This window comes from Rhincodon typus, chromosome 36, assembly GCF_021869965.1.
Source record: "Rhincodon typus isolate 14 chromosome 36, sRhiTyp1.1, whole genome shotgun sequence".
Lineage (NCBI taxonomy): Eukaryota > Metazoa > Chordata > Chondrichthyes > Orectolobiformes > Rhincodontidae > Rhincodon > Rhincodon typus.
This window is the reverse complement of record NC_063367.1, coordinates 20,786,592-20,807,516: the sequence shown is the minus strand read 5'-3', so window position 1 is coordinate 20,807,516 and position 20,925 is coordinate 20,786,592. Positions and strand designations below refer to the sequence as shown.

Here is a 20,925-nt window from a genome sequence, read left to right as displayed (position 1 = left end):
CTCTCTCTCGCTCTCTCTCTCTCGCTCTCTCTCTCTCGCTCTCTCTCTCTCGCTCTCTCTCCCCCTTCCCACCTTGTGTGGAGGGGACCAAACCTATATGCAGTACTCTGGGTACAATCTCAATAATAACTGGTACAGTTACAGCAGTTTTTCCCTATTTTCAAACTCTCTTAGTAAGAAATATCAAAATTCCACTTGCCCTCCCTCTTACATGCTATATCTGCATGCTAGTTTTCTGCAATTTGCACTCAACGGCACCCAGATCCCTCTGCAATGAAGCACTCCGAAGTTCCTCTGATCAAAATGAATAACCTCTGTCTTCCACGTCAAACTCTATTTGCCTAATTTTGAACCAGTCACCTAACCTATTCATATCCGTTTGTAAATTTATTTCTTCATTGCAACTTACTTTCCCACCAATGAGTGTCATTTTCTTGTTCCAAGTATCCCATTAAAAATGATAGACAATTAATAAATGTGTGTGGTGAATCTTCAAAGCAGAAGATGTGCTCGTACAACAGCATCTCAGTTACTGCAATTAATTGCTAGTAGGTAATAAGATTATCTTTCAGTTGCTGAAAAACCTGTCATGATATAAACCCTTCATACGAGCTGCCAATAGCAATTGTGGCAAATTTGAGGCATTTGTGGAATAAAATGCTGTGCTGTTTTCCTGACATGAATCTGTTTTGTATTAGCCAGCTGCAATTAGCTTAATCGAAAACACCAGAATGCACATTGGAATATTTTTAAAGCACATTACTTTTTAGTTTGGATTTGCCCTGCCCTCCCTCCCTCTTTGCTAAGATCAGTATGTTAGGCGCCAGTCTGTCTCTGGAATATTGCCCAAAAGACTGATGTTTAGGTGTAAGGCTTGTCAGTGAGTGTCCACGAAGGCCAATACAGTTTAAATTTAATCATTTATTATGGCATTGCCAACAGGAAGTGGCTATCACCTGGGAGCAGAAAGTACGGTCAATTTTTAAAATTTTCTCCCTCGCACCCACACCCCACTAGTAATATTGATGTTTGTTTGTCCAGAACCAGGGGTCACAGCCTAAGAATAAAGGGTAGCCTTTGAGGACAGACATAAGGAGGAATTTCTTCACCCAGACAGTAATGAGTCAGAGGAATTCTCTGCCACAGGAAACTAAGTCCAAAACATTGAAGACTTTGAAGAAACTATGTAGCTATAGTTCTAAGAACTAAACTGACCAAAGGAAAGGGGGAGAAAGTGGGAACAGGATACTGAGTTGGATGATCAGCCATGATCATGAATTGTGGAGCAGGCTTGAGGGGCCGAATGCCTACTCCGCTTACATTCTATATTTCTAAGGAATATGTTCTTTTGTCCCTGTTTTTAATGTAGATACTAGCCAATGCTCCCTGCAATTTTTTTTTGAACATGGACAATTTCTTTTAAGTATCCTCCCACTTTAAAGTGTTCTGTTCTGACTCTGCCCCTTCCCCTCTGGTAGTTTGCCAGCTATGAGACCACTTGTAGTTCAGTCCTAAACTGGCTGGTGCCACTGTTAAGAGTTGTACACTTTCTCGGTTTCTGTAGGTGTGCGGATGCTAGATGGAGAGGTGACTGATGCTGTGGAAGCTCAGTCCCTTAGTATGTACCCTCAACATATTGACATCTACAGTGCTAGCTGGGGTCCAGAGGATGATGGGAAGACAGTGGATGGTCCTGCTAAGTTAGCGCAAGCAGCATTTTTTAAAGGCATTTCTCAGGTAAAGTAAATAATGCTTGTGTGAGTTCAAGATATATGTACAATTGAATGTTCATTTTTGCATAAATTTGATTGGCCAAATGACCTGTGTCTCTGCGTCTCATATGCAAGGGGTTTGGCTAAAATGCAGATTTAACAAATGTGAGCAAAGACCATTTTGTAACACAATTATGCAATAATGTTTTGTTCAGTACTTCACAAGGTGAGCATGCTAACTTGTTTTGATGAAATATTTGCAGGGGCGTGGTCGTCTGGGCTCAATATTTGTGTGGGCTTCTGGGAATGGTGGCCGAGAACATGACAGCTGTAACTGTGATGGATATACAAATAGTATCTACACCCTTTCAATCAGCAGTACAACACAGAGTGGGAATGTACCTTGGTACAGTGAGGCGTGCTCCTCAACACTTGCCACCACATATAGTAGTGGAGGTCAATTTGAAAAACAGATCGTAAGTAGCTGTTATGGTGTTAAAAGTTTCGTTGTCCAGAGTCCTAATCTTTGTGTGCCTGCTTTGTTATTAACAGAACAATATTGGAATAATCTACATTCATTTTCAAAACGTTGCAATAAAAGGTCTTGTAATTGGGTAAATATCTAGCAACAGTAGTGCCTGTATTTTTCTCATTCAGGTTTTACTTTACATTATGCTAGTGGCTATTCACCTGATTCAGTCACAACTTTTAAGATGTTACTTCCTCCTTAGAAATATTAAAGGGCATGCATTAAGATCTGGGAAAACAAGATTAGAAAGGACATCTGAGTTAGACAAACTTGCACTGATGGTTTCCTTTGTGTGTAAGTCCATCTGCTTTGTTTTGAGTGTTTACCTGAAGGTTTTGTTAATTCCTGCTACATTAGCTCATCTCAGTTGGATGTAAGAAAAAGAAGCAAGTACAAATATGGATACAGCTACATTTGAACGGGCAATAATGGGCAAGTTTAGACATAGTAATGTTTTATGTAAAGGTCTTTTAGAATGGGTAGATCACAAACCTAATCTGTTTGTTTCTTTTGATGTTATTCTGTAGCTGATGCTAATGAGCCATTTTTAACAGGCAAATAGATTATTATTTTTTAAAATCTGCCATGATTCTGTACCACCACCTTTACTAGTAATCTATTCCATAATTCTCTTGTACACATAATAAGGCTAGTTTCTTCCAAACGAGACAAAGTCACAGTGGTGCTTTCCTATAAAAAGCTGTGGAATTTGGAGACTTTGATCTCTCTACACTCCATCTTGTGTAAGCCTCTGGTGCATTGTTCGTTAATATCAAACTAATTTGTGACAGACCTCGGTACAAACTGCCTTTGTTAGAATCATCTGGATAGATTTGAATTTTGGCACATAAAAAACACTATAAACCAGGTGTTAATGCTGCATTATTCGTATTTGTGATCTGTTCAGAAAACATCTGGTCTCAAGTAGAGACTGTTGAATAGTTCAGATTGTGATCCTTTATTGGAGTTAGTGTGGACAAACCTGTTTTGTATTGCCTGTGTTCCAGCTGTTGGTGCCAGTTTTACTGCTTTGTTGAGATGGTTGTAACCTCCTTACATCTGTTCCTTTATTTCTATCCAGGTTACCACTGATCTCAGACAAAAGTGTACAGAATCACATACCGGAACTTCTGCATCTGCTCCTCTTGCTGCTGGAATCATTGCCCTTGCACTGGAAGCAAAGTATGCATCATCATGTAATCTATCATGTAGCTATTAGTATAATGTTTGTGTGCTTCTAAACTTCTAAAAAAGAGGAAACAAAGTTGTAGCTACTTGCTATTAAAACTGCATTGTGTGATCTTATTGTTTAAAATGTGAGCTGTATTGGTAAGACGTTAGTCCCATTCTGTACCCCTCTCCCTCAATTCTGTCCCTATTTCTCCTAGAGGTGCTTGAATTTTGCTGGGGTGTACTTTCATGGGTATCATTCAATTGATCATTCTACACTTCAGCCTAACCTAAGTGTCTCGGCAAGCTTTATGACCAAGAAAGCATCACCTAGGCCAATTCTCGATGTGTCCGCAGAAATCGCTGCATGCTCATTATACAATGAATTATTTTCCCTGAAACCTCTTGATACCGCCTTGCAGCCTAAAGTTCTTAGAAACCAAACCAGAGGTAGAAAGTTCTTTCCATGATTTAATATCCTTTATTGGTCAGAACTTTTGGGTACAGGAGTTGGGATGTCATGTTGGAGCTGTACAGGACATTAGCTAGGCCCCTTTCAGAATATTCTGTACAGTTCTGGTCACCCTTCTGTAGGAAAGATTAAACTAGAGAGGGTGCAGAAAAGATCCACATAGATGTTGCTGGGACTGGAGGGTATGAGTTACAGGGAGAGGCTGAATAGGCTAGGGCTTTTCTCTCTGAAGTGTTGGAGGCTGCGGGGCGGCCTTACAGAGATTTATAAAATCATGAGGAACATGGATAGGGTTAATAGCCAACACCTTTTTCCAAGGATGGGGGAATCCAAAACTAGAGGGCATAGGTTTAAGGTCAGAGGAGCAAGATTTACAAAGGACCTGAGGGGAAATTTTCTCATGCAGAGTGTGGTGCATGTATGGAATGAGCTGCCAGAGGAAGTGGTGTGGTGGGTACAATTATAACATTTAAAAGGCTCCTGGATGGGTATATGAATAGGGGGGTTTAGAGGGATGTGGACAAAATGCTGGCAAATGGGTCTAGGTCAAATTAGGGTGTCTGGTTGGGATGGACGAGTTGGATCAAATGGTCTGGTTTCATGCTGTACAACTGTGACACAGTATGTTTTGATTTGAATTGCTCAGTAAATTTGCTAAGTCAATTATAGAATCAACTTTAATTAAATGTAAGTTTGTTCCAACATGATTTTTATACAAGAATAATTGGTTAAAATGAGCACATATGCATTTTAAGTTAAAGATCTACACTGTATCCAATTAAATAAGTGATTTGCTTTGGTTTTGCCATCCTTTGCAATTTAAATCACTTTTTAATCGGAGGCAGAAGTATGGTAAAGTAGTATTCTGTTGAAAATTGTATGCCTCTCAAATAATGCTGAAAATCTCATTAAATTAATTTTCTTTCCCTGTAGTAAAAATCTGACATGGCGGGACATGCAGCACCTTGTGGTACGGACATCCAAACCTTCACATCTTTCAACTAATGATTGGATTATCAATGGCGTTGGCCGCAAAGGTAAGCTGTTTTTTTGTTTTTTTTGCTTAAATCTTGCAATGAGACTTGTCTTGAAATTAAAGAAAAATGAGCCAAAAACAGCCATTTGAAATTATCCCTGTGGTCTCCTATTATAATAACCAGCTCCACACTTCCTGTTCTCATACAGTCAGTCACTCCTATGGCTACGGGCTTTTGGATGCTGGAGCTATGGTTGCATTAGCTAAGAACTGGACAAGTCTTGGAGATCAACGGAAATGTGTCATTGTTATCACTTCTGAGCCAAAGTAAGTGTTCGAGGTCTTTAATCTGAATTTCCCTTGTAAATAAGCAGCATTTTACCATAACTTGTAATTCATACAATCATAGAATTGTTACAGCTTTTACTTAGGAATTATAAAAATAACAAATGAATAACTATTAATGTGGATTGTGATGTACATGAAGGAAGATGTTTGTGAATAAATTCCTGCTACAATTATGTGAAAGGTTCTTTGCCTCTTCTTTCCATCAATTTTCTTTTCCACACCAACCCCATCCTTAGGGTATGGATTCCTGTTCAAGTTATGGTTTGGCTTGTACTGCGTGGTGTTTTCCAGTACTTCTGGTTAGTGGCTGTCAATCTGTGAAACTTGACAGTAGTTGCAGGATGCTGGAAGAGATCCCAGCTGTGTGTATGTTGTTCATATCTGATATCCAATAGCAACACAAGATAGCAACCAAACGTTACCCTTCCAGAACCTGTGGTGTGAAGATCAATTCTTGTGTCCCAGTGACCGGTCCAGTTAAGTTGTTACATCAGTTTGCTATGCAGGAATCTGCAATTCATTATCTTAACCAAACAATCTACAGGAAGCTTCTCCCAATGTTGGTAATGATTCTGGTTCACTTGTTAATGGCCCCTAGTGTCTGCAGACAAGAAAAAATACAAAATTTACCATTCCAGTCCCATTTGCTTCCAACAGAACATGACATTGCCATAGTACTCCCTTCCCCTGATGTGGTCAAATAGGCCATCCATTCTTATCCATGCTATGTAACTGAAAATTATTTGATCAGTTAACTGGCAATTCACAACTATTTTCCCCTTTCCATGTGGAAGGTCAATTCTTTTTAATGCTGTGTAACTGTTGAATCAACCCTTGAATATTTTAAATTGAAGCTTTTATGTCTTAAATAACATTTCAAGAGTTCAATCAATACAATAGTTCTTCCCAAAAGGAGTCTAATTGTACTCAAAAATTAAGACTCTTTCCCTCAATAGCAGAGTATTTTCCAGCATTTTGCATTTTTATTTCAGATTTCTGGCATCTGCAGTATTTTGCTTTTATTTTTGTCTGTCTCAAAACAAACCTCGGATTAAAAGTCATTGATTCATTGTCGGCCACGCTTTCCTTATAGTACCTGACTGAACCTGACTCCCCCACACCCCTCTGTATGCACACGGCGCGGTTTGTGGCTGATAAGAGTGCAAACTGAAATGTTAGCATGCTTAAAATAAGTTCTTGAAGTGCTCACAGCTCCAATGTAGCACTTTATAGGAGTCATGCCCTGTGTTGTGTGAGCTGGTCCTATCCTGTCACCAGTTCCCTGTAAGGTCAGGTTACAAGCTGATTTGACTTGCGCTGTCATTTTAACACCACCATTAAAATAGATTTGGAGCTTCCTGTTATAAGTTAATATTTATCCAAGTCATATTTGAATTTTTAAAATTTGTATTTGTAAAACGCTGACTGACTGAAAAGATTATTCATGGAAAAGAAAAGAAATTGACACTTATTTGATATCTCTGATGCTGGGTATCTCATTTTAAGTTTCATGTGTCTAACTAACTGCTACTTGTGCTTAATCAGGTCAAGGAATGAATGGTTATTTTCTGTGACAATAGGGTGTCTGACAGGTCAGTTACCACAGTACTGTGGTTGGCAATATAATAGGAGGATTAAAGACTGGTGTGTGAGAGACTCAGCTAATAACCTGCTTCTAATGAAGGGACAATTGTCTACTACCTATGTGAAATTGATCTGCTACAATTATTGTTTGTGTTTTTGCCAAATTATCTTTTCGGAGAGATTATTTAAAAAAAAACGTAAGCAATCAATTTAATACCCAGTTTGTTATTGACTATTGAGATACTCTTCCCAAAAATGTTATCATTTTACTACCTCTCACTGCTCATTTTGTTATTGTCTGAAGTATTTCAATAGAATCCTTGCATTTTGTTGCTTTAATGCAAAAGCTTAGTGTCAGCGCTTCTAAAGTACTCAGCCGCAGCAAGCAAGCCACAAAACCAAAGAAGATCCCACGTGTAATAAGTGGCCTGATATTAGACAGGCGGCAGCAGCAGGGTTAAGAAAATTTTGGGAGGGGTAATTGCTAGGATTCCTGCTGATGATTTGTTTTAGCATTTGACCGTTTTGAGTTGTTTGTTTATAGGTAACAGGTTTAAACAGACAGATTCTATTATGAAGATAGAATTATTCATGTGCACTCCAAACCAATTATATATCAGACTCTCAGTCCAATTCACCTAAAGCCTGCACTTTGTTTCACTAATGATGTTAAGACCTAGTGGGAGCTTAATTCTCAACCTGATTCTTGTGTTCAATCTTAAAATAACACTGTTATCTTTTAAATTAGCAAAATAACTTCACAAGGCAAGTTATTTATACTGCAAAATCTGTGCTATTTCTAGATGGAAATGTTATATACAGTAACTCCTTGATAGATTTTTGTCCCTGTAGAATTCTGTCAGAACTGTTTTCGAACCTGTGGTAACACAATCTAATCGGTATCATTTTCACTAAAAATGTATCAGTCCAGTTTTCAGTGTATGATGGTGAGCTGTTAATATCTGGATAGGCGAAGCAGTTGGTTATATTATTTGCAGCATAATGTCCATTAAACAAGAAGTCAATAGTGTAGGAAAATCCTCTTGATAATTCAGTGTCATGGGAATGTGATTTTATCATGTAGATTTAGAAATAGGATACAGATGTTTGAAGTTTAGTTGTCTGTCTCTTGTACATGTATTTTGGTTTTGTACCAACTCTGGATAGGTGGTGTCATAGCAGTAATGTCACTGTACTAGTATTGCATAGCCTCTGGCTAATGGTCTAGGGTCATGGGTTCAAGTCCCAATATGGTAGGCAATGAAATTTGATTTCAAATTGTTTTAAAAATTGGAAATAAAAGCTAGCTTAAGGTGACAAAGTAACCACTATCAAGTGTCGTAAAAACCCATCTAGTTCACTAATGTCCTGTAGAGAAAAATCTGTTGTCCTTACTGATCTGGCTTGCATGTGAGTGTAGTTGACTCTTAGTAAGCTGTTTCAAGAGCAATCAGTTCACAAACAACTAGGGATGGGCAACAGTTGCAAGGACTTGCCAACGGTGCCCACATTCACAGAAAATAATAAACAGCTCAAGCTATGCAGTGTAACTTAAAAGTGAAGTTGGTTGAACTATATTTTGGGATAATGGGGATGATAACCTTGTCTTCAACTTTATCTAGTATTGCTGCAAATTCTTCAACTTTCATAGAGTAATGGAAACAGGCCCTTCGGCCCCAAACTAGTCCATGCTGAATACAGTGCCAACTCTGCTAGGTCCAATTGGCTGCATTTGGACCATATCCCTCTTAAACCCTTCCCATCCATATAACTATCCAATTTTTTTTTAAATGTTGCTATTGTACCTGCCTCAACCACTTTCTCTGGCAGCCCGTTCCATGTACGCACCACTCTCTTCGTGAAGAAGTTGCCCCTCAGGTCCTTAAATCTTTCCACTCTCACCTTTAAACCTATGCCTTCTAGTTATCAATTCCCCTTCCCTGGGAAGAAGATTACATGAATTCATCCAGTCTGGGCCCCTCATGATTTTATGCATGTCAGTAAGGTCATCCTTCATTCTTCTACGTTCCAAGGAATAAACTTTATTTTAAACTCTTTAAAAGCTGACTGTCAGATATCAGTGTCATCTTGAAACTGTTGGCTTCTGCAATCCAACTGTAGTTTGAACAAGTGATCATATAGTAGGGAGTTTCAGAAGAATTTGGGGAATTTATAAAACTTAATATTACATGGAAATGTTTGTGCTTGCCTATTTTGTCAAATACTTTCTTAGAATTTCCACAGGCTAATGTTCTGATTTAATCAAAAAGTTATCACGTGCGTGCTATTTATCCTTGAGCTGAAGACTGTATTACATTGGCACCATATCCACAAGCATCCACCTCCTACATCACTGAAGCTCAGTAGCAACAGTGTGTGCTGTCTACAGAATGCACCACAGAAATTCACCAAAGATCCTCAGACAGCACCGCTCAAACACACAACCGCTTCCATCTAGAAGGACAATGGCAGGAAGATAAATAGGAACATCACCACCTGCAAGTTCCCCTCCAATCCACTCACCATCCTGACTTGGAAATATATCGCCGTTCCTTCACTGTCACTGGGTAAAAATCCTGAAATTCCCTCCCTAACGGCATTGTGGATCTCCTTACAAAGCACAGACTGAAGCAGTTCAGGAAGGCAGCTCGCTGCCGCCTTCTCAAGGACAACCCGGGACAGTCAATAGATGCTGGCCCAGCAGTGAGGCCCACATCTCATAAGTGAATAAAATAAAACAATCCTACAATGAAACAAAGAACTGGAGATCTGAACAGGTCTGGTAGCATCCTTGGAGAGAAAACAGTCAACATTTTGTGTTCTTCAGAATTGAAGAAGGACTCAAAACATTAATTCTGTTTTCTCTCCACAGATGCTGCCAGACCAGCTGAGTTTCTCTAGCTATTTGTTTTTGTTTACGAACAGCCCTGCTGTGCAAAATTCTTTAATGTCAAAACTTGGACACATTCTAATTGGCTGTGTGTCAGCATTCCTCTTTACTTTCTGATGTGCTTTCCACTTGTGCTTGTACTTTGCATTTTCTTCTCTGCGTCTATCCAGTGAACCAACAATTATAATTTTGCCATGCAGGCCAGTGACTGACACACTTCCAGAATCTAACATAAAAATGTAGTATCCAAATAAACACTAAATGCAATAACTGAAAAGGCTTTTGAATTGCCCCAGCATATTTGTCAAATTTGTAAAACGTTCATATACGTGAGTTTCTTAAGCCAGTTTGGACATGGCTATGCATGCATGCCAAGCTAATCTGTTTCTTATGGTATTTGAGAAAGGTTGATGGGAATGATGTAATGCACTGTTCTCCAAACAATGTTTAGAGACCTTCAGGTTTATCTGAACCACCAGAGTAGACAGATGTAATATCCATCAGCTCATCTTAGGGCTGACATCTTAGATAAACTAGTATTCTAATGTGCGAATGATGTATTATCAGCCTAGATTCTTCGCTCAAGTCCTAGAGTGGACCTTGAAACCGAAACAGCTTGGTTTGAAGGCAAGAGTTCCACCAGCCAGGCTAAGCTGAAATGTATGTGATTCAATTTGGAATTTGCACTGCAATAAATCCCTAATCCCAGAAGACCCTGGGTCCCAGTTGACTTAACAAAAGCGTAAAAACTAGGAGCAGGAGTCTATTAGGGGTCCCTCAAGCCTGCTCTGCCATTTGATATGGTATCATCTTGATATGACTGATATCATCTTGGCCTCAATTCCACTTTCTGCCTGCTCTCCAGAATCATTCAACCTATTCCTAATTAAAAATGTATCTGTCTGTCTCCTTAAATTTACTCAATAGCCAACATCTGCCACATTTTGGGTTAGTGAATTCCCCAGATTCACGGCCTTTTGAGAGGGGTACTTTCTCATGTTTTAAACCTTCTATCCCATATCCTAAAATTGTGACCCCTCACAATCACTTCCATTCTACATGCTGATGGATTATTTGAATTGGTATTCTAATGCTGCCTTAATGTAATTCAGAGTTGAGAAATTTCTACAGTTCTGGTTTTCAACTTATTTCTTTAGGGATATTGGTAACCGATTGGAGGTGCGGAAAAGGGTTGATGCATGCCTTGGAACTTCAAATTTTATCCGCTCCTTAGAGCATGTGCAGGCAAGAATTACGCTATCATATAACCGACGTGGAGACTTGGCTATATTTCTCACCAGTCCCATGGGGACAAGGTCAACTCTGCTGGCACCAAGGTATGATGTTACTGCAGCTCAAAACAATGAATGCATGAAAATTACTAATATTAAATAACCCACGGATGATAGAAATTAGCTTGTAATTCTTTAATGGGTAAGTTTTGTTGGTATAAGTGTCTTTGATTTTGGCAACATTTTGTTAATTTGTACCTAACAAAGAGGATTTTAAAGTTCAATGTGTTGAGACCCACAGAGGACTGGCTGGATGACCCACTTGATCTGCAAACATAATCGACTAAAGTTCAGTGGAAGACTGGAGTAAAAGCAAATGATCTAATTGCTGAGGAAGATCAACTTGAAACTCAGTTCACAATCAGTGGTTCACTACTTGTGACCAGCAGACCTGTCACTGAGAAGTGGTGGCTTTGTCGTTAAAATCACTGGACTGGTAATCCAGAATCCAGGGTAATGTTCTGTTAAATCCCACAATGGCAGATGATGAAACTTGAATTCAACAGAAATCTGGAACAAAACGTTAACCTAACGTAGCTACAGATTAAAAACCAAACTCATTCACCATTCTGAAGAAGGATCTAGGCCCGAAACATCAGCTTTCCTGCTCCTCTAATGCTGCTTGGCCTGCTGTGTTCATCCAGCTCTACATCTTGTTATCTCTCATTCACCATTGTCCTTATGGGAAGGAAATCCGCTTTCCTTACTTGGTCTGGTTTATATAAGTAAAGACCCATAACAATGTGGTTGACTTTTAACTGCCGTCTTGGCAATAAATGTTAACCTAGCCAGTGATACCCACATTCCATGAACAAGTAAAACAAAAGTTGTTAGCTAGTCACCTGGGAGCATTCACTTATCCCTTCTGACAAGGATAACAGTCAGAGCCTTGATAGCAGATACAGCAATGCACATTATAGCACTCCCTAAATCAATATCTAGAGACACTCTCTAAAACACTCACTAACCATTTTGCTAAATTCTGTACACACCAAGTCACTTGCAAACAAAGCACAGTGGTAGTTTGAAAGCAAGCAACTATCATTGTTGAGTTTGTGCCACTAACGTATTCTGAAAGAGTCCTGCCAATGGAACTTAAGTAGAGTTCTTTCTGTAGAGACAGCAATGTGAGTGATCGTTGCTCTGATTATTTAATTCAGTTAGGCAGTGCAAATATTAGGTGCTTTGAAATACAAGAGATTTAAGCCTTCCCATTGTTGAAAACAAGCTGAGTCATCTTGTTTATAAGAGGTTGATCTTTAGTGAAAGCAGTTAACGAAGGTAAATTATCTGGTACACTATATCCTTGTGATTTGGGAGTTTTTGCCTATGTCCAATTTGACAGTGTATATAGAGCATATGATAAGGTAAAATAAATCTGGCTATGATTGGACTTTCACTGTCGGGGCAGTCTGAGTCACCTTCACTAGCAATAATTTACACAAAATGTGAATTTACTCGTTTCTGTGGAACTTGTGCTTTAGCTACAGTTAATTCAGACCCTGATATGAAGAATCAGAATAAATGTTTTATTTCTATCATACCTACTTCCAAGGATAGTAGGTGGTCAGGGCAATACCGTAAATGTGGTGATTTTGGTGTAGGATTTCAAAAGATCACAAATTCCTGTCCAACACTGAGCAAATAAATCGTAGACTTGCCATTTCTATATAGAGTACTGATATTGCATGATTTGTAATAAAGGGGTATTAAGCACTGTATTGTACACTTTCATAATTGATGTAGTGAGTGTAGACTTCAATCTTTTCAATTCTGTTAGGGCAGAAATGGAAGTAAACAATGGTATCAATTTTGCTTGGTCTTTTGGGATGGAAGAACCATTGGGCTTTGTGCTCACTTACAATTGTCTTGTTATCTACTGCAGACAGCATGACTACTCATCTGAGGGATTTACTGACTGGGCATTCATGACTACACATTCCTGGGATGAAAACCCCTCGGGAGAATGGGTTCTGGAATTGGAAAATACTTCTGGTGCAAATAATTATGGTTTGTTTCTGTATTTGTCTTTAAGCATTTAGACTAAAACCCTTTCCTATAATGGCTGTTGTGAATTATAGAAACTGTATTACAAGAAAGAGTTGCAGCAGTACACTGGCCTACCTGCTCTCGTGCCTTTTTTCTCTGCTGTTTCCCCAATGTCGTAATATTTTTCAAAACAGTTTGGTTTTTAAGTAATCTTGTTTCTGCATCTTGTATATTTCATGACCTAACGATTCATTATATTTCTTCAATTACTTCCAACTGTTCCTGGTAATGGTCTCCTATCTCTAACCCACTAAGTTGCTAACCAGCAGGAACAGTATTAACCAAAATTTCACAAGTGAAATACTGCTAGTACTGGAAGTAGCATCTGTGGAGAGGGAAGTAGTTAACATTTCAGATGCTGCCAGATTTGCTGAGTAATTACAGCATTTTCTGCTTTAGATTTAGATTTACAACAACTTCATATTTTCAAACTTTTTGACTCTTAAATAAGCTCATTATTTTCGACAGTAGTGTGATCTGAATCCCGATGAGAGAAGGTAACTTTAGTGGTTAATGTGTATCTTCATGGAAAGTATGTTGAAGGGCCATTTCCTAACTAGTTCGTACTTGCCTTATTTGCTAGCTTGCAGGTACTGTTCTGTATTTACAAAAATTAGTGTCTTTGTAGTCTCCGTTTTGTTACTGTCCTCGTTATTGTTTTTAAATATGCTTGCCCATAGCAGAGATTTTCTAATAGAAGTTATCTGTTCAGGTACCCTGAGACAATTTACACTGGTTCTTTATGGGACGGCACCAACGAACAACAGCCAGCAGAAATCGACCAACATTACACTACCTGCCAAATGCAAAACACTGAACTCTCAGCAAGTGTGTGCAGGTAAGTAAGCAAGAGAAAGTATAGAGTTGAATTTAATGAGAGGAGTAGAGCTTTGTCTTAGAGCGCCCTCTACAAGCAGAAATGCAAAATAATTCATACGTCTCTCAATCCGTAAATGTTTAACAAGTTAATTCTGACTCTGAGGGAGAACAGTTCTGTATTGAGTTTGATTTTTTTCAAAATGTTAGAAGTTAAATGACCAAAGAAAGAATTAACTTTGAAAGAATTTTCAATGAAATTGAAATACATTTACAGAAGGCTGTTAAGATGTTAAAGTTATCAATCAGTGGTTCAGCAGTGTTTATAGTGTCACTTAACTTGCATTTGAAAGTTTTTCTGCTCAAACCTTTGCTTTGTGCACAAGTGTGTTAGCCTCAACTATTGGGCTCATCTTGCAGCATTATTGCTGGCTACTTGGTGCTAATTGTCTCTGTGAGAAAACCTTTTTTTGTCCTTGGTTGTAAAAGATGGAGTTTCATAGTATGATGGGGCTCGGGGAAAAGGATCACAAAGTTCTATTGTAAATTCTAATTTGAAAATGTACTCTGTGTAGCTCTAAAAGATTTGTGTGAAGTTTATAAACACGGTGTTGGAGGTGATTTTGTATGGATAGGTGATTGGCTAACTAACTGGAAACAGAATAAATGAGTCATTTTCAGGTTTGCAATTGTGATGAGTGGAATGCCACAGGGATCAGTGCTGTCACTTCAACTATTTGCAACTTACGTTAATGATTTGGATGAAGCTGCAGGATGTATTGTATCCAAATTTGCTGATGATACAAGGATAGACAATGAAATGGATACAAAGAGCTCACAGGTGAGTGAGCGAAAACTTAACAAATGGATTATAATATGAGGAAAATGAGGTTGTCTACTTTGGCAGCAAAAATAAAAATGCAGAATAATTAGATTGAGACAGACTGCAGAATTCTGCATGAAATGGGAATCTGGTGATCTTATTGAAACAGAAGATTCTGAAAGGGCATGACGATGTAGATGCTGAAAGGATATTTCCCCTCATGGGTGAGTTAATAACTATATGGGCCATAGACTTAAAATAGTTTAGAGATAGAAGAATATCTTCCGGCATGAATTAATCGGAATTCTTTTCCGCATAGAGTAGTGAGTTGTGTCAATAAATACATTCAGGGCAGTGTTTTTATCCAGAAGGAATTTAGGGTTATTGGAAAAGCAGTTAAGAAAGTAGAGTTGAAATCACAGTAAGATCAGCCATGATCTTGTTGAATGGCTGAGTACGTTAAGGGGCCGAATGTCCTATTCCTCCATTTTTACGATCTTAAGTGTTTTATCTTAAATGCCAAATTCAGCATCCATGCTAACTTGGCTACGTTACTACTTGTTTGGATCGTTCATCCATTAAAGTCAGGTATGACAACAGCACTGAGATTAGAAATTTGGCCACCCACCTAAGTGTTATGTTAACCTTGCAGGCATTGTTCTGGTTATGGTGGGTAAGCATTGATGGTAAGATACAATGTTACAGTAATTTGTTAGTTTTTTTTGTCTTTCAGCTTTTAGAATTTTTCTTTTAACAAAACTTAGGTAAAATGCTAGAGCCATAATGTTGAATGCAGTGACTTGGCTAATACTCCAGAAAAGGAGGGGGGAGAAACGTCATTTGGGAAACTGTAATTAGATAATTCTAGGTTTGAAAGGAATGTTAGGGAAGGGTGGAATAAGTGTGAATTTTAACTTGCTTTCCCAGGATTGAACAATTTGAGGGAGTGAAAAGGATTGTAAGATGCACTACTTGCAGTTTAGATTTATTCAGAAAGGCTTGGAATAAATATCCTAATTGTGTTGAGAGACATAGGGACCAGAAAAGTTTCCTTTGAATGTGACGGATGATCAGCAAATGTGGTATAGAATAAAAGTATTTTGGGGACTGAATACATTAAATTTGAACCCTGGGTTTGCAAAGCAACTGTCATTGGACAGAACACTGCAGACAAAATTGAGATATCGGGTGTTTTCTATATGAAAAATGGCTCACTGACTTCATCCTGAATCTTGTCATGAAACGTTAACCACAGGTGATGAACTATATTGAAGGCATGGATTTGAGGTTACTGATTCACATTGGAACTGGACATTTTCACATTGAGGCTGTGTGCATTCTTGTGACTTAACAGGTGCATTTTCAGCTCTCTACACTGAGCAAGTCATGGCTTGGTAGAACAACAATTTAAATGCACTTAAATTTTACCAACTATCTTGTGTGAATTTCAGTACGGAGCCCAACATAATTTTGCAGGATTTCTTAAATTATGTTAGAATTGAAATTCACCCTAAATATCATACTGGATTGTATTAAATTCCGAATGGAAAAAGCGCAGTGACCAACAGCAAATCCCAAAGGCATAGTATCATCAAATAAATTTGATAGAAATGCATTTAACAGTACAGTAATCAGTTCATTTATTTATTGCCTGAGTGGATTGGAACCCAACTGATTTTGAGACTTCATTCTATTATGGCTTTTATTTTACAACATTTTTTAAAAATACTAGCTGCCTGTGGGTCCTTTTCTGGGGGCTGGGGACGTCTTTAGCTTTGAAATTCCATCATTCAGAAAAGAGGCAGTTATTTATATTCACAAAATGAACATTGACTGCTACAGTTTGCAGTCAAGTGACTTCATTTTTTCATGATCTGTCACTGGCCTATCAGGGATAAACTGGCACGGTATACTTGCTGGCTACAGATCTAATGTGATGAGAGATCTCCAGATTAGGACGACTTGTGACCAACATTATGACTAAATAGCAGCAAATTGTGCTGATTAAACTGCAAAGCGAGAAGCAGTACACCAATAAATGCACATCTTACTGCATTTCTCTCAGTTGACATGTTGGTGATCTTAAATTTTTAGAACTTCTGATGGCTTTGAGTGAATAAGCATAATTCAGAAAATCAAGGTTCCATCTGTAGTATCTGTTCATTTCATATTGTTCTTAGCTGGGTAGAAATAGGCATTCTACAATTGAAGTCCATATCACTTGTTTCGGGAAGGAGGGAAAATTTGGGCTGTGATTCCTGCTGTGGGATATTGTGTGAAAATATGGTTGAACTCCATTTGAAGTTCCCCTCGTGGATGAATAATCTGTGAACGTTGACTGTCTTAAGTGCTCGTATAATGAATAGCTCCTTCCACACCAGAAGTAATTGTTCAGCTAAATTTTAGCAATTGAGGTACACACCTGGATTTTATAACAAGCAAATAATTGGGAAAATGCTTTGAAAAACATCAAAGTTTGACATTTAATTTATGCACCCTGTTGTGCCTTTTAAAAGGCTTCTCTAACCAGCAGGCTGTAGATACAGCGGGCTGTGTTTATTGAATTTATCTTTCATTATAATCTGCTAAACATTTTGGGTGCAGTGCCTCAGCTTTGTTGTAAATTGAATTACAACTTCTGCTTTCTGATGAGCCATTTCTGCACCTTTTAGTGAAACGGTATCTGATGCTTTGATCACCATTTTTTGCCATGTTTCAACAGGGAGCATTTTAATAGGTGTTGTAAAGAGTTTTGACTTTCTCAAGTTCGGTGGTTATTGTGTCATTTTTAATTTTAGTTTTTAAGGAGTTCTAAATATGGTATCCACCCAAAATCTTACCTGTCCTTTACTATCTCCCTATAATAGTGGACACTAAGTATTTCTAGTGTTTGTTTTTATTTCATGTTATTTTGGGTATTAAGATTAGAGCTTTAAATTTGCATTGCTAATTTGTCTACTTCATTTATTTGAGAGTACCCATTATTTTATTTGATGTTGTTAAGAGTGACACTGAAGGAGTACACAGTCCCTCTAGAACTACGAGTACACAGTTTGCAACATAATACTTTTTTCTGGTTACCAGGGTAACTAGTTAAATACCTTATCTATCACTAAGTTTTAAACAAAATTATCTGTTAAGAGTTTATTAATTACAATTATCGGTTTATTATCAAAACAAAATAAGTTAAGGTGCAATAATTTGTTAACATACACAGTCGGTAACATAATTTATAAATGCTTACCTTATAAAAATCCCTGAAACATAGCCCACCCTAACCAGATAACAACACACTCCCTCTGCCAACAGGATCTATAGAAAAGCACACAGTTACCACCAGTTCTCCTCTAACCATAACTACTTCTTAAATTTTGTACATTTTAAAACATAATTTGTTGATGCAAATCAACTTTGAAAGATCAGATTGTCCTAATCGTTTGCTTGTGGTGAATGAAAACGCAACAAAAGTAGGTTTGACATCTTAGTTAAATATTATACAGTCTTTTGTCTGTCAAATCAAATTCAACCACACCGACTGTGTGTGTGCGTGTGTTCTTGGACCTTGTTTTATTATTAAATCAAACCTAACCTTAAGTGATAGGAAAAATGTTTTATATTGTCTCAATTCCTTTGCCTTCCATGCTTAGAACCTCAGCAACTGTAAAATTGCCACAACTGAAATTGTTTCTCAAGTATTTGTTTCTCTCCTATTTTGTCTTCTCAGAATGTGAAGGTGTATATTTTCTGCATCAGCAAAGCTGTGTGGAAAAGTGCCCACCTGGCTTTTATAAAGGATTCGTTGACAGCCTCTTGGACAACAACGTTGAACCTTCACAAGTTTTGGCCTGCCTTCCATGTCATGCTTCTTGCCGCACATGCAATGGATTTACAGCCAATCGCTGCCTATCTTGCCTCCCTCATTCACACTACAATGAAATGGACTTCAGCTGTTCACCCCAGATGCAAGTCAGTAGGGAATCTCCCTTGGAGAATGAGGAAGTAGTTGAACCGCTCACTGAATCTCAAGTACCTATATGGTTTGCTTTTACCATCTGTGCCTTCATCATAATGGTATTTTTTATAATATTTATAGTTCTTCAGGTCAGGTCAGGATTCCAGTTCAGCAAAGTGAAAGTCTACACTCTACAAAATGGGAAAGGAATTATATCTTACAAAGGAATTTCTGACGTGTGGAAAGATGGTGATTTATCCGAATCGGATTGTGAAGAATTTGATGTTGAGGGCCAAAGTGAAAGAACAGCATTTATAAAGAAAATACAAAGTGTCCTCTAGTATTTCTGTTTGTTGTTCCATCCCATTACTGATGAAGGGTTGTGTGTGTCTCATTTTCATGGACTTCAGTGAAAACTGTCTTAAAGTGACAAGAAATCCACACCCATTTTTATATGGAATGTGGGTGCTTGAAATAATGTTGGACACAATCTCTTAAAGCTAAACTATTAATACTGGAAATTGGGCATTTTTCACAGCTCTTAACTGAGGTAGGTTGGTGTCTTTTTAGTTCCCAGCAAAATGTGGTCAGGGCCATAGAATGGTAGAGTGGAATGGATTCTTTTTAATTCAATATTGTATGATAGCTAATTATGGAAATTTTAAGACTCCCAAAATTGACAATAGCACTGTACCTGGATAATTTGAAGTTACTTAATTTTGAGGAATTTGAAATTACTATTTAGACTTTCAGAAAAGAATTTCACGACGTGATCATAGGGGTCAGAAGCTTAACTGACATTTGGTAATGTCATAACCGACTTTTGAGTTGTAAAAATGTTGGTTTCAAGGGTATCATTTTTGCACTTTAATTTTTTTTTAAAATTTCATCCCTTAAAATGCTCACTGTATTGTAACTGAAGTTTGTATTACTTTTTTTTAATCTCTCAATGAAATCCCTCTGACTTGCTGGGTCACTCACCGCCTCCAGTTGTTAGGTATTCAGACCTGTAAGGTCTCTGATCGAATTCCAGTCTGTGCTCAATTAGGGTATTCTAGTTATGGCTCTGTACCCTTGGGGGTGGGGGGGTGGGGTGGGGTGCAAGGAGGCAAGAAAGAAACTGTGCTTTCTACTGCTAAGAATGTACATATGGATGTCTAACTCAAGTACAAGCTTGATGAGCTCAATGGCTGATCAGCTTGATAATGCTTTCTTGCCAGAGCTGAGATGTGAAGATTGGAACCTTGCTTAAGTGCCAACAGGCTGACAGGAACTGTCACTTCATTGATCTGTCACCCAACTTCAGTCGGCAGTTTTAAGGAGGGAAGTTTAAAAAATATATATGTAAAACTAGTTTGTCAGCAGGGATGCCACGTTCTGGAGGAGATTAGGCACTGGCTATTTTTGGGTTAAGAGAATAAGTTGATAATGAAGACAAACCACGTGAACATTTGTGTTCTTTGCATAATCGAAATAATTTTGAGGTTGGTGCTAAAATGGGTTATTTGGTCAAGGAAGAACTATATTGCAGCAAGTTACTGATTTAGTAAAATTATTTAATTTACGAGCAATAGCAACCATTTGGGGACAAAAAGCCCCTAAGTAGTATAAATATTTATTGCACGTCACGTTACTTACTGAAGTGTTGATTTGACACACCTCGGTAGCACTTTGTATTGTTGCCAGAACTCTTGCTCCTATTTAACACAGCATCATTTTCAAATTGTCTTCCAGTTATTTTAATTGAAGTATTTTACTATGAACATACTGTATGTTGTTGCTTGAAGAAGTCTGATCTCTCAGAAGTCTGATCAGCTCCTATAAAACAGCAAATAGAGCAGGTTGAAATTGGGCATTAAATGTGATTTTAATCTAAAGATTCACATTTTCTTAAAGCAGGATTCTAAGTTTGGTATGCAGGATTTGTAGATTCACATGTGTTCTTTTGTTGATCTGTTTCTTAAAGTTTAAAGGAGCATTATTTAGGTATCTTTTCATTTTAAGGAAAATGCAACTGGTAAATGGGTAACGAGTTACCTCTGGTACCTAAACTGTAATCCAGGCAAATCGGGTGCAGTGGGAGTTCAGTCTGTAGTTGTAAGGCCCTTATTTGAAATGAGTCTGGGAGTTCTCAGTTTTAATCCCAAAAGGTGTGGACCCATTGCACAAAGTGCCCTTAATTTGGTGATAATTCTGCAATCTCTTTCAAAGGTTGTAGTGTGGTAGGTATGGAAAATGCTACTGATGTCTGGTCCTCAATCAGATCAAAAGCCAAACTTGGACAGGTCTGTTCTGAACAGTTTTATAGTCTG

General features: G+C 38.1%; 1 protein-coding gene across 1 annotated transcript in view; it reads left to right on the top strand.

The window, feature by feature from the left end:
• furina (furin (paired basic amino acid cleaving enzyme) a) overlaps positions 1–19,694 on the top strand; it is an 83,210-nt gene extending 63,516 nt beyond the window's left edge. Inside the window, exons 7-15 of the mRNA XM_048617101.1 lie at positions 1,565–1,737; positions 1,976–2,188; positions 3,323–3,423; positions 4,817–4,920; positions 5,069–5,186; positions 10,839–11,018; positions 12,859–12,983; positions 13,735–13,860; positions 18,386–19,694. Coding sequence (XP_048473058.1) covers positions 1,565–1,737; positions 1,976–2,188; positions 3,323–3,423; positions 4,817–4,920; positions 5,069–5,186; positions 10,839–11,018; positions 12,859–12,983; positions 13,735–13,860; positions 18,386–18,954 — 1,709 coding nt within the window. The 3' untranslated portion in view covers positions 18,955–19,694. The remainder of the gene's footprint in view (positions 1–1,564; positions 1,738–1,975; positions 2,189–3,322; positions 3,424–4,816; positions 4,921–5,068; positions 5,187–10,838; positions 11,019–12,858; positions 12,984–13,734; positions 13,861–18,385) is intronic.
• The last annotated feature ends 1,231 nt before the right edge of the window (positions 19,695–20,925 follow it).